General features: G+C 45.8%; 1 protein-coding gene across 3 annotated transcripts in view; it reads right to left on the bottom strand.

Annotated features, from left to right (window-relative positions):
- Window positions 1-7,883: 7,883 nt before the first annotated feature.
- SYNDIG1 (synapse differentiation inducing 1) overlaps window positions 7,884-18,535 on the bottom strand; it is an 83,339-nt gene continuing 72,687 nt past the window's right edge. For 2 of the 3 annotated variants that reach the window (XM_072858487.1, XM_072858488.1), the window contains exon 4: window positions 8,501-8,802. In XM_072858487.1, coding sequence (XP_072714588.1) covers window positions 8,644-8,802 — 159 coding nt within the window. In that variant the 3' untranslated portion in view covers window positions 8,501-8,643. Of the gene's footprint in view, window positions 8,090-8,500; window positions 8,803-18,535 lie in introns of those variants that run through there. The other variant, XR_012041921.1, reaches the window with a different exon arrangement.

Here is an 18,535-nt window from a genome sequence, read left to right as displayed (position 1 = left end):
GAGAAATTGAATCTGAGAGGTATGCAAATACCTGACCTTGGGTTGGGAAGGGAAGGCTGCTGTAACCCACCTGGTGCATCACTTTAGATGCTTTACCTTCGCACAAGCACAGTCTGTTACTGGTCAGAAAGCCTGTAGAGGGAGGGTTTTGACCACAGAAAAACAGCCCACTGTAGAATTATCGGCCAAGAGAAGGTGGCTTTCTCCCCACGCACAAGGATGTAGGAAATTACAGACCCTCTCCTACCTACCACCTCATAAAATCTGTCTCGCAGAGCCCTTTCTCACCACTCGCTTCCTTCCACAGACAGCTCTACCCTGAGAAAGCTAGAGCAGCCTGTCACAAGTACACTTGGACGTGTCCACAGAAGGAAATGTGATGGCACAAAGGACTAGCACCTACCTTCTGACCACTGAATGCAGCAGGAGCACCAGAGCCGGATCACGATCAATAAATGTGAGATATATGTTGTCCTCACCATATCACCATAAACTACAACAGTGTTGGCAGCTCCTGCTTTCATTCCCTTGGCATGCCTGTGATCCTGGTGTCTGCAACACTTAGTCCTGTCCACGATGTCTGAAGCAAAACCCAATGTTCTGTATTGCGCAAGAGACGTTGGACCGTGGGCTGTGGTGACCAGACTGCCTGAGGAACCCTGCTGTGTTGGTAATGCAGCTATGAGCAAAGCCACGCAGCTGGCAAAGAGCATCCTTTGTGCTGGACTGATACAGAAAGCAAAGCCGGTGCAGGATGTTGAAAAGGGCCAGGTTTGTTTAGTTGAGAAAACCGACACTGCTCGTCGTCCATCTCCATTTCTGCCTCTTGCCTTGGACTTGAAGTTGTTGGAGCCCCGGATTAGCTACTTGGATTAGCTACTCAGGACTGCATCTTGCCCTGAAGAAATCAGGCCCAATAACAAGGTCTCCTAGGTACAGCCCTTCTGCAGATATTCACCCTGTGGTCTTGCGTTGCTAGCAGGCAAGTGTAATGAACTCTGAGACTAATGAAACCTCTTCTCCTACAGACTCTATGTATCATGGCCTGTTGTGCAACCTGACAGAAACTCTACCACTGGCTGGGGCTTTTAGCAGCCTGAGTATGTGTTCTCTGATGTCTAGTACACAGTGCACTCTCTCTTTGTGCCCTTTCTCTGGGGGCAATGATTGGGTGCATCTCTTCTGTTGCATTGCTCCTTCTTGTGAAGTTTATAGGCACTTAATTGTACTAAAGATGTCCACACCCTCTGCCAAGTTCCATTGAAAATGGTTACTAAGTTAAAAAGTCCCCAATCCCACAGGTCCCTCAGGTTAGAAACACCCCCTGGCCAGCCATCATTGCATGGACTGACGCAGGAAGAAATTAAGGGGAGATTACAGAGGACTCGCTGGTTGCTGGCTGCCTGTGAATTTCCTTTGCAGCTCACCAGGTGGCATTTCCCAAGCTGTGATGGGTGCATGGCAGCCAGCCCAGAGAAGGTGGTTGCCACTGCCACGGGCAGGGCAGGCTGGTCTCTGCCCCCCATCTGTTCCAGCCTCGCTGTACAGGGATACTCCCAAACAGCCTCGCTACGCCCTCTTCTTGCCTCAGCAGGGAGCTCCTGCAAGCTAGCCCTATGGTGGGTGTTGTGTGGAAGGTGGGCCAAACTCATTGCAGACTGACAGAGCAATAAAAAATGCTCAAGGCTAGCAAGATTCCCAAATGAAGGCACCGAGAATCAATGTAGGTATCAGGGGGTTACGAAATCCCGTCAGATGGCAGACGTAATGTGTAATTAGTCTCTGACCCAGCACGTTATTTGCTGAGAGTCTCTCTGTCCCCTTGAGCTCTGAGACTTTCACAAAGAGGATTTGTTCTTCCCTCTCAGTAAGTCTCCAGCACTCCCCATGCATCTTTTGAGGTTCATCCACAATGACATCCTACATTATACAATTAAGCTGGAGCCTTCCGACCCTGGACTTTACAGCTTGATATTTTTCCTTGTAGCAAATCTTAGCTATCACTACAGCTTTTCATCTGGTTAAGATATCAGTGTCACTTCTTTGACACCTCCTGATTGAGCCAACATGGATGAAGATCTCACTTCAGAAGGGGAAGGAAGCAATGAGGCAGCTGTAGTCTTTGGGAGACTGGCTTCTCTCCTGTCTCTCTGGGGTGGCAGAGCTCTTTCATAAAGTAAACAGGATCTTCCTGTGTCCAAACACAGGAGGGCAGAGCACTCCGCTACCACAGCAGTGATGTTTATTAAAAATAAAGTTGTCTTTAAGCCTGGAGAGAGCATGAAAGGAGCAATGGCTTCTGAATAACAGGTAAGTTTAAGGGGCAAGTTCAAGCTGAACTTAACGACAAGTACGTTAACTCAGTTCCAAAAAGCTGCTTTGAAAAAGGAAAGCACCCAGAGTCATTTTGGCGTCCCTCTATAGATAAGTAAACTTTCAAGGGTCTATCTTTGCCTGTCAGTAATTCCTCCTGACTTCTTCCAATTCATCATTCACAGCAGATTTAGGATCCCTGTCTCTCCTCCCTGGTCACACAACCCTTCCTTTCCCAAAGGAGGGGTTACAAACAGAGAATAACCATCAGCAACAAGCAGCCAACAACGAATAATGATCGTTTGCGGAGTGCTTTCTTAGTTCAACAGTTGCTGACAGCATTTCATAGCCAGTCTTGAATAGTATGGCTCTAAACAGCAGGAGTAATTGCTATAGCAATTTATGAAGATATTCCTCTGACTGTGATTTCCCAGTTCATACAGTTTTGTACACTGTGGCATCACCTAGAAATACCAACCTCATCTGGGTAAGGCAGATGCACATACCGGTCTTTCTGCCAAATTTGCCTGAGCGCACAATAGGAAGTTCATGCCAGATTTATTCTGGCTGGGGAAGACAGGTGGGACCTGCTCTGACACAGAGCTTATATGTGGAAAGATAACGGGACAGCTTATTTTTTCATACAGCTGAACCAGTGGAGCGCTTGTCAGCCACGGCCTGTCGCAGTCTGGAGCTGGTACTCAGAAAGCAAAAGCTGGTGTGTGGTTTCAGGTGCAGTGTGCGTCACACAGGCTGTTCTCTGTGAATAAAAGGACATGAATCTCACGTGGCTGCCCAGCTTCAGAGCTGTGTTTCCAGCTTAAGCAACAGGGACTTGTGATTTCATTTGCACACAGACCCTCCTAGCTTCTGCTGCTAAAAAAGACTAGAAATCCCCCATGTGTGTTTGAAAAGCTGTTTCCTGACTTTGCCATCCTAAGGTTTTCATCAACATCAAACCACATCAGAGGCAGCCCAAGGCATCACTTTTACCCTTGGTTCTTGCTGTTCCTCTTGCTCTCAGATATCTTACGAGAGCCCAAAGCACGTTTCTCTCAGCTCTTTGTATCTGGGCCCATCAAGATGGTAGGACTTTACACATCTCCCAAGCTGATGTGGAAAGAGGTATTGGTATGCAGTAGAAAAATTTATTTCCACAGCTGGCATCTTCCAGGAGTATCACTGCAGATAGTGAGATATATAGCACACCCAAAATCAGGGTAAGCCTCTCTTTCTTCAGAGAGGCCACGTATGCATGCAAACCTGAAAGCGTTTGATGTTCCCTGTGTGTGCGAATGTGCACTGACTTCTTGTGAAACCATATGTCTGCAAGGTCACCCCAGTCACCTGCCCTGCTCCTCCAGCTCTCTGAGGGTCAAGCCCCTTGCTGCCAGGATGGCCCCACCAGCGTGCTGGCCCGAGGCTGGCCTGAGGCCCAGGAGACACCACAAACCTACAAGAAAGTTTGTTTCAGGGGCACAGGGAAAGCAAAGATAGATCCTAAAGTCTGTCTCTGCAACAGGCTGCTTCAGTGTCTCAGATGGGAGATAGTTTATAGCTTCCTTCTCAGTCCGGTGCGCTGAGGTGATGTGGACAGCGTTTTGAGAACCAACGTTTAGAAAGGCAGCAGCTGAAATGCTGTATCAGCTCCTCACAGCCCGCTGCAGACTGAGCAGAAGAAGATACTCTTGCAGGAAGAGAATCCTCCGAGGCAAATGCATCCTCCTGCAAGCTGTGAGAAAGCACCAGCGCATCCCATGCGGTCCTTCTCGCATGGTCCTTCTTGCTCTTCCACCAGCTGCCCCTGCTCAGAGGTGGTTCCTCTGCTTCAGCCACATCACAGCATGTGGCAACCCTAAAGCCTGAGCTGAGGAAACCCTGACTCAGATGCTACCTCTGCAGCATTTCCTTCAAACTCCTCCTTCCTTCATCAGAACCTGCCCAACATTGAGGAGCAAACTTTCCCCACCCAGCTTCAGAGGTCCTTGCTCAGCAGAAGCTCAGGCTGTAGCACTGGTGTCAGTGGCTAGTCTTAAGGCCATAGATTTTTCTTTAGAGGATTGTATCTGTTCTGCTGGGCAGAGATGCTGCAGCGCACCATGCCATCATCACTTACCTTAAGAAGCAACAGGTGCCTGTTCAGCTCCTGGCTGACCCACAGCCCTGGCTCAGCCATACTCAGTGCTGCAGATATTCAGCGAAGAGGACCCATACTAAGGCATGAAAGCTATCAATGGGAGCTTTATCCCCACTTCGGGCTTCAGTGAGGCCCAGGTCTACCTCCTCGGGATGCAAGCCCCCTTTATGTTCCCTGCCCACCCCCCTGGACTGCCATGCCAAGTGCCAGCCCCATGTAGCATGGTGGGTTGCTCCAGCATGTGCAGCCCAGAGGCACATCCTCAACTTCCAGCCAGGGGATGCTCTCAGGAGTGCTCTTGCTAGGCAGGTCTTTCCCACAGTGCTGATCCTGTTTACTGTCTCTTGGGGGTTCCTGGAGACATGCAAGCCTGCACTCCTCAGTTTGGGATGCTATTTTTAAGGCTAGGTGCAAAGGCTTCTAAGGCATTTTTCAGACTGCCCATCTGGGAAGGTTTCTTCTAGCTCCAGAGCTGGCTTTTGCTTCTCAGGTCAATATTCAGCCTGCACAACCACCATCAAAAATCATAAGGCAGATCCCTCAACCACAAGATTGGTTTAAAAATGACATTATTATTATTATTTTGGGGCATGTATAATGACCTTGGAGTCTCTGTATTTGCTTTTTTATTTTTTTAACTCCAGGTTAAATTCAGATTGGGGCCAGGAAATATCAGTTCCTTTCTTTTTAAATGAAAAATCTGAGTTTATTCTTCAATACCATGTGCCCTAAAGTTCAGACTTTGAGAGAAAGAGCTAATTCCCCACAAATCATGCTGACATAAGGGAAGAGCATGTTACACATGGCAATGCACTTCCTTGGCTGCATGGTTCTTCAGGCTGACCTGTGTGTCAGGGGGAAAGCACAGGAGCCTGTGGTGAAAGCCAAGTCCTAACTGAAATGTGTTACCTTGCCCAAATTCAAGCTCACTGGGCACCTGCGTGTTGCAAAGCGAACGTGTGTGCTCACTGCATATCTCGCACGCTGCAGCATTTAGGGCCTTCACACAGGGGTAGGGTGGTGTTCTGGGCGTGCTATCTTGAACCCCAATCATCATTCTCCTTTCTTGTGATAAACCACACCCAAACACACCTAAATCTGAGTTATTTAGCAAATGGATTAGTTGTTGACATGTGGTGCTCAGCTTTGGCATCTTGGATGGGGCTTATATGCCCCCCAAAGACTCCCAAGGTGGTGATGGATGAACAGGAGCCCGTGCTCCCCCGCCTGGATGTCACCTGTGGGCTGAGTGAGACAAGAGCTCTGCTGGCAAAGCATGGGGCTTTTGCTGCGAGTTGATCCCTCACGCTGATATGTAGCTCCCAAGGACCTCCAGCCATGCACGTCACCTACCCAGCTGACTAGCACAGGAGTCACCACGTGGAAGGGCTGCGTCTCTGCCCTGTAACAGTGCGACACCTTGGCCTGGCTGCTGAGGAGCATGAGGCAGAGGGAGATACCCACACCTGAATGCACAGGACCAGACAGCTCTGCTGAAGCATGCAGGACCCTGAAGGGCTCCTGTGCTGTACCTCAGATGAGACAGCCATGGCAGTACTGCTAGGGGTGCAGCTGAGGGTGATGTGCCCCATACTGCTGCACCTCCTTTTCACCCCAGTCTTCATGCTTATTTTAGATTAAAAACAAATGGGAAAAGGCCCAGATGGAAATCTCTTCATTTAAGTTAAATAAATAATCAGTATTTCCAGTCCTTGTCTTTGCTTGTTAAATAAGGGCTTTCCTAGCCTCAGACAAGGTGCTACTACATTATGAACTGAGGCAAAATAAGATCTGAGCTGAGATATATGTTTGACATAAGTCCAGGCTTAGGGTACGTGTGACCTTGTTGTCATCCAAGTCTAGCAATACTTCACGCCACCCTTAAAAACAACCAAGAAAGAAACTTCCCATTCTTTCTGAATGGGAAGAATAGTTTGAAATGGGGCAAATGTGAACCAAAGCGGTCACAGCCACCTTATTTCCAGGGGTAAGTGAGGCAAGGACTACAACACATTTCCCAGGTTGGTTTTTAAAGCCATGACACACTGCTTTGGAGAGCCTGCTGCAAGCACTGTAACTGGAAACCCTGTGCATTCTCCTGGAAGAATAAGGAGGCAGCAAATTGTGCCCTTGTCCCTCACCTACCCAAACCCAGATACTGCCCATTGGAACAAATACAGAGTGGGGACTCTAACTTGCCCAGTCACTACTGCCTTGCTTCAAAGGGAAGGGGCCTCCATGGAAGTTGCTAGAAAAAAAACAGTTGAAGGGGAAGAACCACAGAACTGACTTTACCCTAATAGGGCAACCTGGCCAAAGACCTGCATTTACTGGGCCCTCAGCTTTAGCGCTGGCTCAGAACTGACAAAGATGACAATGAGTACATTGCTAGTCTCCCGGCTTAGTTTGAAGCCCAACAAATCAATGCAAAAGAAGAATTGTCAGTGACTGCAATACGCTTTTGGGTCCAGGTACAGTATGGAATGGTCCATATGGGTACTTCTCCAGGTAGCTGAACTCAGGGTACTGGGGCAATTTTCACTCAGTCTAACACTTCACATCCGTCCAAAGAAAGTGTCACACGGAGCATCAGCAGCTGTATACCATGTGTTTTAATAAACTGTATAACTAGCAGAAAAATAGTTTTGGATGTGTTTGTCCTCCTCCCCCTAAAATAAAAAAACTCAAGTTAAAACCAAAATAGCGCCAACCCCAAAACAGAAGAAAAAAATTGTCCCAGAGCAAAGCTGACACACAATACAGAGTTGGAAAAAAAGGTCCTTGACGACATTCTTGGGTAAAGAAATTCTGTTTGTAAAACACAAGGTAGTGAATAATAAAATGCTTATTGTTTTGATCAGTTTCTCTCTCTCTCTCTGTGTATATATATGTAGATCCATATATATCTATGCTGATACACCCTTGGGGATGTATGGGATGAAATGGTACATCTGTAAGACAAAAAAATAAAAGGGTGACTATGGGGAAGGAGTAAAGAAGAAAATAAATGTATCATTTCAGTCAGTGAAGTAAGGACAATGCTCAATTCCCTTACAATGTACCATTGCACTGCTTATCGAGGGACATGCTTGTCTCTCCATGGCTATACTGTGTCCCTGGTCCACGATGAGCTGTGAGCTTGTAATCTGAGTGGTCTCCTTCACTGCTCTGTGTATGAGCAGTACCTCAGAAATGTATGAAGCATTCTTTCCCCTGGTTAATTCCCATGCTTTACCATGATTTTTAATTTAAAATTGATTAGTATTTCAGTTTGCATTTTTTACCCCAGGTTTCTTGCATTGACTGCAGGTCTCCACAGTAAGGCCGAGCAACCCAGACGAGCAATACACCACAGGAATGTGCCATTATCACGATGTGACTGGATGGAGGAATTCATTTTACAACGGATCCCATGCTACTTTGACCTCACACTCAGTCTGCAGAGCCAAGTCATGCAGTAACCTCAGCTGTTCTGCATTGTGTGGGCCTGTGGGTCACATCTTAATCCAAAAACAAGGATAGGAAAGAAAAAATATTTTTTATTTCCTTTTCTCTTTCCATGGAAACCTACCCACACAAGAAGAGTAGGCAATACCATTCTATGCTGAGGTCTCTGCTTCGCTCTTAGGCAAATGAGTCCTGCATTCAAAAAACAGAAAACATATTCTTCCTCCTGTTGTTATATTGCTCTTTCAGAGAACCAGCCACTGTCCATGCTTTCCCAGATCTCAGTGCCGTGCTTAACAAGCAAACTAAGCACAAGCTCATGCTGGCTGCAAAGTTCAGGTGACCAAGAAGGTATTAAGAGAACAGCTCAGTTTGCCAGCTTCTTGTAAACACCATATTGCAAAGAAGACAAAGGCAAAACACCCCTCTCCACACCTCCCCCAACTGCCTTCCTTATGTTTTTTTTTTTCTCTCTCTCTTTTCTTTTTCTTTCTCTCTTTCTTTCCTTCTTTCTTTCTTGTATGGGGGTTCATGAAGAGAAGCAAGACTTGTGCATCACAAATGATGGAACTATCCCCCCCCCAGCCAGCTTCCCACCCTACAATAATGCACAAGCCCATCTTATCCTGTACCTGCCCCCAGAAGGTGTTTGTCTCTTGATCTTTTTGGAAAATCATGCAGTCTGATCTGCTGGGGAGTTCTGCAGCGCAGGTGCTGGGTGGCTGGTTCTCCCCCTTTCCTGAGGCTCATAAGTGATTGTTTTTGGACAGATAGGCAATAAGAGCCACGGCCACCCCAACGTAGATGCCAGTTCCGATTGTGATGGACAGGACAGCCAGGAAGAGTGCTCGCCGGGAGCTGGAGCTTGCATGGTGGAAGTCCCCCTTGGCTACTGCTTTGTTTGTCTGCAAGATATACAACAACAACAATGCAATATATTTATTTGTTTCATCTGGAAAGGAAGATGTGATGCTCATTTGTTGGCTGAAACATGATCCTGGGATATGACAGTAAACTGGTTGGAAATCAAATACTTTTTTAGTCGAATGAGGTTATTTGCACAATTAGGATGATGGAACCACTGGCATGTCAAGTGGTACTTTTAAGTGCCTTTAAGCTTAAACATATCCTAGGATTTAATACTATGCATCACGATGACTCCTGAGATGGTTCAGCCTCCCCTAAGAATGTGGACAGATGGGCTGTGAGCCAAGGGTCTGCCATGTCCCCTCCAGACAGAGCTACAATCCTGCTTCTGTGAGGTGGCTGGATTCCAGCCTGGCTGGGAAAGGTAACAAGGGAAAAGCCCTTTAAATGTGCCACTTGCACAAAATCATTCTTCCAAGTCAGCTGAAATGGTCAATCTGTTCTTACCTGGACAAGGACAAGAGAGGCCGAATTCTCCCTTCCAGTGCAGTGCTTTTGAGCATAGTGACTAGGTGGAACAACTGGCCCAGGGTTCACCACCACAGAGAGGCCAGACACCACCAGTTACCTTGCATCCACCTTAGGCCTGAGCTTCAGTGCAGGACAAACACCTAGGAAGCCAGAGCTAGTAGACACTCTTTCAGCCTTGATTCAGATGAACACTTACGCATACAAGCAGGGCAGTTCCCTTCATTATCAGAAGAATGACGCACATGCTTACTGGGGCCATTGGTGTTGCAGCCATGGTCTTCTCTCTTGGGGGTGGTGCATTCAGCTGGATGGTGTTAAAGTGGCTTTCATGTCTTTTGCTATGGTTCCCAGTATCTCAGAAGACTAATCCAAAGCTCTGGTAATTGTATCACATCTTCTATATAGCTCTGAGTACCCAAGCAGGTGCCTTGAATTCAACCTGATCAGCTGGAGTTCCCAAAGTTATATGCAAGGCATTTAGGCTTGAGCACAGTGAACCTCACAAAGTTACAGCTTGTTAGTACAGCTGTCAATAATGAACACAGAAAGCGGAATCACAGCTGAGTGGGGACTGTCTCCTGTGATGATCCCACAGTCACACTGACATCAACAGGATGGCCACTGCAGAAAGCTACATCTGGAGTTTGAGAAGTATACAAATACCAGTTCTTCTAACACACCTTCCAGGCACCTTCGAGCCCAGGAGCCAAGACAAAGCAAAATCCCTGCACAAAACAGGCAAAGGAAAGCTAAAATTGGACTGGACTGATCTACCCATTGACAAGACCACCTAACGCCATTTCAGTGGGTCTCAGTCTTGCAGCATGATGAAAGGAGGACATCATTTTTATAGACCATGGTGTGATATCAGCAGGGTCACCTGGCAGCCAGTAACAGATCTGTCACCTACAAGAAAGGTCTTGTAGAAGCATATGAGCTCCATAAGTTCTGAGATAGCTTTTGTTCCCTTGTTACAATGAGCAAGGAATTTGTAATGCTTTAATTGTATGTCTCCACAAATGCTCGATTTGCTGGGACACTTTCTGCTTCAGTGTCATCTATTGCTCTATTTTTGTCTTTTTTTTACTATCTTGCTATTCGGAGCAATTTACAGCAGCCAAATGACAAGCTTCCACACTGAAAAAAAGCCTTCTGGCCTTTCTGTCAATGACTTTATTAGGAGAACCGTCTCTTCTCATTCATCAACCTAATTTTTTAAGCATAATGCCTTATAAATATTTCAGGCAGAAACAATGTCAAACAATACACATGAAAAGAGAGGGAGACTAGGCTGCATGCAGGAGGAAAACAATCATTTCAAAACAGTAATATATAAACAACTCTCAGGTTTACACCTAGTGTCATGTCCTTTAGTTTAGATGGGGAAGGCATCCTACCCACGTTGCAAAGGACGTCCGGCCAGGTCTCTCAGCAGGGTGACCAGGAATTTCATGAGCTTCTTGTCTGGGACCTCAACAAACACTCAAAAGAAGAGCCCTTTCCGGAAGAATGCCAGGGGCTTTGGGGATGATGGAAATATTTCTTAGGGTTGCTTAAAAGTCTTGGCAAGGAAAGCAGAGAAAGCTTTAGAAAGAGTTGGTCATTCAGCTCTCCTCAAAGATTTTCTTCAGGCATCTGCTACCCATCACAGCATTAATAAAAGGCTTGAACAGAGAGGTTCCTATTCACAGAAGTTAGGTCAGATTTGTCAGGTGAAGGTAAATGCACAGCACTGAAGCTATTTGAGCCTTTGGATAAACTGAGGTAAACAGTTTCAACCCACAAAATGGAGGGAAAGTTTGAAAATGCTGGAACATTTCAATTTGACATTTCTGAAATGTCACATTATGTTATGGAAAATTCTGCAACACTTTGGGCTGACCTCTTTGAAATGAAACTTTGTACAGTTTCAAAACAGTATTTTTTCACTTAAAAATAGATGAAAACTCAAAGGGAAAAGAAACCATTAACCAAAATGTCAAATAATCTGAAAACCTGACAGTATATCTGGATTGGTTTCAATAAAAGAGGTCAGATCTACCCAAAATGATGTGTTAAGCGACCCAAAGGGATTCAGAAGACTGATTTGTTGAGCACTAATAGCCTTTTTTCTGATAGGATCTTCAACCTAGCGACAAACCTGCTCACAAAGAACAGCTTTTTTTCTTGATGAGCTCTTTGAGGACAGCCCTGACCTTTGTAAAAGGATTGCACCTATGGTGAAAATCCAACTTCCCATTAAAATTTTCAGCCCAGCCAAAACCAGATGTCTTGTATTAGTCACGTGCTGCCATAGAGTTGCTGAATTTTGCAGCTCCTGTCATTATGATATAGCTTGATTTTGCTTGGGGAATAGGCATGCACTTTCACAGAAGTTCTAGTTTCCCACAAATTACCTAATCCAAGTGGGTTTTGTTCTTTTAACCTAATGCATACTTTGTGACTTAGCAAAATCAATTCCCTCCTATGTCAAATTCTGAATGTAGAGTGCATAGGTAAGGGCACACGGGAAAGACAATTTTATATTCCTCCTTTAATCCATTCAGAAAGGTTTCCATTGAGATGGAGAAATCACAAACACAGAAACTATCCTCCATCGGTGTACAACCAGTCTGAAAGGATTTGCTTATCACTAAGAAAATTCTTTGTTGCTATTTCCTAATTAGCAAAACAATCCCATTACTCCCCGATGTCACTATATGCAAATTACAGCATTTCTGCAGGTTTAAGCTAAACAGATCTGGAAAACAGTTAGTACACAAAATGCAATTGAGGCCAATTTTAATATGTTAGCATCTGGCAACTAATAGGCAGTTTTTCTTGAACTTTCTTTTAAAACATGGATCAGATCTTTGGTATCTCTGTGCATTTTGAGGAACTCCCTTGGTTTTGGTACTCATCCAACAGCTTATGACCCAGACCCTTTGATGCCTGACACAGAGAAGTGACACTCTGTTTGGGGGCTTCCACACCAGGGATGCCTGTGGTCTAGCAAACTCCACGAGGGAAATGAGGACAAGAAATGTCTTGTGTATATCAGAGAGCCCAGTCAGACCCCGTTTCACCAGCTTTTCCTTGTTGTGGTAGAAAAGGTGAAAACAATGGTCATTAAACCTAAAAAGAAACCAAGACATCTAAATGCAGACAGTGGTCAGGCTGTTCACTTGTCTTCACAGTGTCTGTATCTTGGGTACTGCTAGCTGAAAGATAAAACTTCCCTATTTAGACAAGTCCAGTTCTCTACTTAGGACTGGCCACCTAAGCCCATGATCAAATACCACAGACAGAGAAGCAGATGCAGCAATTCAAGTCTCCAGAGCCAAAATAGGTGCAAGTGCAGAGAGCAAAATCTGTTGCGGACCCTTCTTGGTAATTGCTGCCAGCCACAAGACTTGGGACGTCAGGCATCAAAACAAACTCAGACTTCCTTTCTGACACATGTTTTTGGGTCAAACGATAAATGTTTTCACAATGCCACTGTGGTTAAAAGTGCTCAGAAAAAGAAAAAAAAAAATCCATTTTAGCTAATTTAAAAAAAAAAGTATTTTAGATAAAAATATTAAGTAAGGAACCAAATTTTGGTTAAAAATGAAGTCACATTTATGGCATGCTAGTCTGCAAACTAGTGCAAGGCAGGATGTGTTAGACTGATGCTGTCTCCGTTTTCACTAAACAGCCCCATCCTGGATGCCCACAGTGCCCGTGATGGACATGCTATGTGCACCCCTGGGTGCCACAGGTGCCCCAGTCTACTCAGAAGCCGGGCGGGAAATGACAAAGCCCTGCATCCATCCAGGTGTTTCTACTCAATTAGAGGTGGGGATGGGGTAACATGCACCACCAGGGCCCTTGCCAAGCCCCTGGGGCTGATGTGCCAAATGGTACAAAGGCACTGTTTGTCCAGCCATTCATACCCAGCCTGGAAATGGGTTTCTGTGAGCTCCTCTTGGCAGACTCAGCTCCAGCCTCACTAAAGCAATATTTGCTTTTGTTACTTCTTTCCCCTGAAAAGCAAGCCCCAGCTATGAATATTACTGTGCTGAATACTTGGCTGGTATTAATTCATCCATCATGCTTGACTCTGAGGGTAATGCAGCCACGACTGGTGCAAGAATGAAGATCCAAATGCCCTACGAACAAAGGGCTTGATTCACTACAGCCTCTTCAAGCTAAGTGCCTTAATTTAAGTAGTAAGGAATACAAACAGCTATTCCAATGGGCTTAAAAGTGGCTGCAGAAGTAAGCACTTTTCCTAATCAGAATTATATTACCTGTGGAGTTTTACAGTACTTCTATCCATTCGTTTCTTCCCTTCCCTGGCAAGACTGTGGCTGGCAGCCAGATGATTGATGAACCAATTTAATACAGTCTTTGGGCAGCAGCAGGACCAACAGGTTTGATAAACAGAGCAGGGGACGAGTGCAAGACATGGGATGAGTTATGAGTGGGGGATATTCATCACATAGCACCAGGCAAGTTCCCTCACTGCACAGCCAGAAGATGAGATACTTTTCTTGCAAAGGGTTTGTATCACTGGACTACCCCTGCGTCTTGGTTTTCCCTTGGTTTGTGTCCTCTGGATGCCCAGATATGACTATCAACTTGCCAGCTACTGGCACAGGTTGTGATGAAGGCTTGGTACTCCAAAGCTGAAAATAGAGGCTTGAGCAAATACCAGCCCCCAATCAATCCTCTCTTTAGAGGCTTTGGAAGTAAGCCAGGAAAGTGCAGAGGGGTGGGGGAAGAAGAGTTAAGGAGATCTGGAAGGTTTATCTTACTTTGTTTAACTAACAAAATGAATGTCTTGTTGTTTAGAAACACTTTCAAGGAACTTCCCTGGAGTTTCCACTTGAGCTTCTGCAAAACATATTCATCATGTCTCTGGGCTGCATGTTTTATAGGCTGAGAGAAGATGAATACTGTACCTCCACAGCTGCAAGGCCAAAAAATTCTGCTGCATTACACAGTGACTCATATATCATACTCACAAAATACCTTCTGGTATGCTGTATCTGAAAACAAGAAACACATTGGTCACAATTATTAATCCTGCCTCATCTGCCTGAGGCTGGATAGCAGGAATGGCTCCTGGAGAAGAGGGTATCCTGACCCCTTTGATCAGGTGATGGGAGGATTTCTTTTCACTTCATGGGAAGAAATGGCCAGCAGGGAGCAGGGGTGCACAGTCTCTGTGCAGCCACTGGCCAGACCCTGACTCTTAATTCTTCAAGTGGCATGCAAAAAAATGCCACAGAATAAGGAGTAACTCATACAGAAAATGCTTCTGCTCCCATATCTTCTCCTATATCTCTTCTAGTCAAAAGCTCTGGCTGCTGTTTTTAACTTGCCCAATTTCTACTTCTGCTGATCTCAAATTTCTGGGCAATATCTTTCACCTTCAGGCTTACACCACTTATTTTCACTGGTGGTGAGAAAAAGACTCCAGAGTCTTTGCTAAGCATACAGATGGGAAAAGGGTGAAGTCAGGATTTGCCTCTGAACCATGAATGACAGCAGGGAGGTGCCAGTCAGCAGGAGAAAGCGTGGGGCTGGCACACACCCGGCGTAGGGGTTGGGACGTGGCAGGAGAGTTTTCAGTCCTGAGGAGAGCATCAAAGGGACTATGGAGTCCCATCAAACAGCTCCACAGGCAGAAATTATGAACTAAATAAATCACAAATGGTTCTTTGCTCTGTCAAGCATTTGCAAATTCCATTATGCCCATAGTATAATAGAATCTTCAGCCTGTGGCAACTTGCCTTTTAGGTACCAAAGAGCTCTTCTGGAGGTTTCCATCATTTCTGCTGGGAAGCTGGCCAGGAAATGGACATAAGTCTCAAGCAGCCATTCCCTGTCTGGAACTTACTGTGGAAACAGTGGGAGCAGGTGTCACCTGAAATGCAGACACTTCTAAACAGATAGGCACTTCTAAACACAAACCTCCTAGACTCAATGTTGGACTTAATCTCTACTGATGCTTAAGTTTCTTTTCCTCTTCAAAGGAAGGCATCCAATCTAGTCTAATCTAGCCTTCAGACTGCAGTGTCCAAAACCAATTGCTGGATTATCTTCAGGAAATTCCCATCCACACTCCAGTGTTGATAGGTAGAGACTAGATAACTTGCTTGGGATTGATGTCCTTCCTTCAGTGAGGGATCAACCCCACCTTGAGCATTTAGAAGAGAAAGAGCATAAGATCTTGACCATAACCTGCTCTCTCACTGTCTGGTAGCACTGAGATCCAGTTGAGATGGCTGATAAGGACCTTGAGACAGTAAATGCCTAGCCTACATGGAACTTCCCCTGGGGCAATGCTGAGATACTATGAGTCCTTGGGTAGCAGTGACAAAAGGATGATACAGGGATGTCACCAGAGTGTCATTAACACACGGAGAGGGGATAAACTGGCATATGCAGCTGCTGCTGCTGCTTTGCTCGAGGCTTTGCCAGATGTCTTAAGTGCTCTGCTGCACCTCAGAGTGACAAAACAAAATCCAGTGTGAAAACTTACCCCTGAAGGATTTCTTTCAACAATTAATCCTCATTCTAGTAAATAGGCTTGTGCCCTCAGTGGCCAGAGCATAGCACTGTGCAATGTGAGTGCCTTACAGCAGACACTTGCTGCTTCCCATCAGCAGCCCCTCTGACCTGCCTCACCCCCTTCCTTACAATGACTGTTCAGCAACGCAATGAAACAAACAACAGGAATCCACAGTGGAGGCATGAACAGCCACCTGTGTGCGGGCAGTGAAAAGGACAGGCTGGTGGTCATCCTGTGCCTGGAGTAGTCTCTTGTATTGCACTTCAAGGACAAGTGTAGTTTAACCAAATGTTACTCCAGCAAGCCCTTCAAGTGGCATTTCCTTCTTTGTAAGCATCACCTTCTTTGCTCTCCAAGAGCATAGGAACTTCCAGACTGGCCAAAATCTCACCAAGCTCCTGAACGGTGATGGGGCAGATGAAAACAAGTGGCGTGAGTAAAGGGATTTCTACTGCCACCAAATTAAATGATGCTGTGTTGGTGGAAGGAGATGTATTGGGAGCAATATTTATCCCTGGAAACCCATGAAAGGCTCAGGAGAAGAGAGTGTGAATGGGGAGAAGAGGGTGTAAATGGAGACCAGCATGAGTCTGCCTCTTCTGCATGATCAACTTTCGTAACATCTGGGGTTGAGCCATGAGATCATTTTGGTATCAGTGTTTTCTGCTGGAATTTGAAAATATGACATAGATGAGGACATGATTCAGCTCCCGGCTGGTGCTGCCTGTGGCGTTTGATTGTGTATTCAAGTGCAGATAAAACTATAAATGTTCAAGTGAGATTTTGGCACTCAGAAAAACAAGAGCATAATAATGAGAACAGCAGGCGTAAAAGGCCTGAATGAGCAGAATGCAGAGAGATGTTTTTAGACAAGTTCCACAGCGACAGCAGTTCATTTGATTGCACTTGAGAGAATGAGACCTCAGCCTGCGATATGAGGGCAATTCTGTTTTCCTGGCATATACACGAATTTGGATGTTTATGGTAAAGAAGATGATTTTGCCCCTCCACTTTCCTTCTAGCCCTCAAGCAGATGCTACCATTTTGTAATGAAAGAGGAGAAGAAAACTTGAGAAAGGTGACATGTGATGAAGCCTAGTTTACACACACAGAGACATGTGCCCACACAGCCTTACACACCGCTGACATGGGTTTGTGTCCACACACATAGACATATACATGATCTGCCTAGAGGTTGGATGCAGCTACCTACGTACCACTTAAGTTTATCAACCAATTATTAGTGACCAATTCAGTCCCAAGGGGCTCCTTTCTTTTTCCCATTTAGATGGCTGTTTGTTTCTTCATTGTTTGAAGACAGAGAGTTTAAAATGTGAGCATTACTCAGGAAGGGAAATCTGGAAGCAATTCCTAGTTTTCAGATTCCATTTTGTGAGTGGCAAGAAGTTGCCCTCAGCTCAGGGGACATCACAAGGTACATTTGGCCCGTGGTGCCCCTACCCCTGTCACAGGGTCTGGATTGAGATGAACTGGACAGTGCCATAGATGAGTCTGCACTTCAGGACTGTCAGAGTCTCTTTATATTGCATCTGGTGTGTGGTCAGCAACAGAGGTCACCAAGAGGCTGTGGAGTCTCAATTCTTGGAGATATCCCACTGGACATAGTCCTGAGCAACCTGCTCTACCTGACCCTGGTTGAGCAGGGAGGATGGTCTAGATGACCTCCAGAGGTCACTTCCAATCTCAACCATTCTGTGATTTTGTGAAGACTTGATAGTTGTACAAAGTTGTGCAAGGTGTTATTCAACTGTCAATTTGTTTATACACAAATATGTCTGGAGAAATTTCTTGCTCTGTTTCACAGGCAAAAGCAGGGCTTTTAGAGCCCTGTGATGACTTTGTCAGGGCTCTGCTGAAGGACCTGCTGGAGATAGGTTTTGGAAAAAGCTGCATTCATATCTTTCTACCTCTATCTTGTTATATAAGGTTGGTGTAGAGAGTGGATTCCCTCTGTCCACATCCAAGCCTTCTGCTCCGTGACCCTCCAACTCCATTTGTATCAAGATGCAGTGCATGATCCCAACCTGGGTAGTTGTGGATCTTAGACTTCACCATTGGGACCTTTTCTGTCCATAAGGATGGCCACGTGACCCCACACCAAGCCATGTGTCTCGTGTGGAGCAGTGGCATCAATCCCCAGTTCCAAGTTGGGGGCTCATCATTTTGGCCCAATTTGCCATCCCTTGGGGTAGGTGAGCAGCCCATTATGTGGTATCGTTGCAATTCAAAATGTCCACAGTACCAAGCGAGAGGAACACGGTGAGGCACCAGCTCTGTGCCATTTGGCATGACCTGTCTTTGTTTTGCTCTGGTTCCTTCTATCTGCCTCTGGTCCTCTTCCCCATTTGTGATGGAAGGAAGACCATGTCAGTGGGTACTTTACATTCACTGCAGTGGCCCCAAGCTCTCTTCCCTCCAACATGAGTCACACAGCAGAGGAAAGGGTAGAAGATGCTGCATAGTGCTGCCGGAGAGGATCTCAGCCCTGGACCCCCACCTCCCACCCTGGGAACAGACAAGAAAGGGGTGGTGGGATAGGGAGGTGATGGGGGTTTCTGTCTTGGGCACCCTGAGCCACAGCTGGGGGAGGACAAGAATAGGGAAAAAGAGTCAGAGACCCTGCAGGTTTCAAAGTGTCTCTGGGGTAGTTTCTCCACCTGACAGGAACAGATTTGATC

This window comes from Ciconia boyciana, chromosome 3 (genome assembly GCF_034638445.1).
Source record: "Ciconia boyciana chromosome 3, ASM3463844v1, whole genome shotgun sequence".
NCBI lineage: Eukaryota > Metazoa > Chordata > Aves > Ciconiiformes > Ciconiidae > Ciconia > Ciconia boyciana.
Note: the sequence above shows the minus strand (reverse complement) of the source record. Positions and strands in the feature narration are given on the sequence as shown.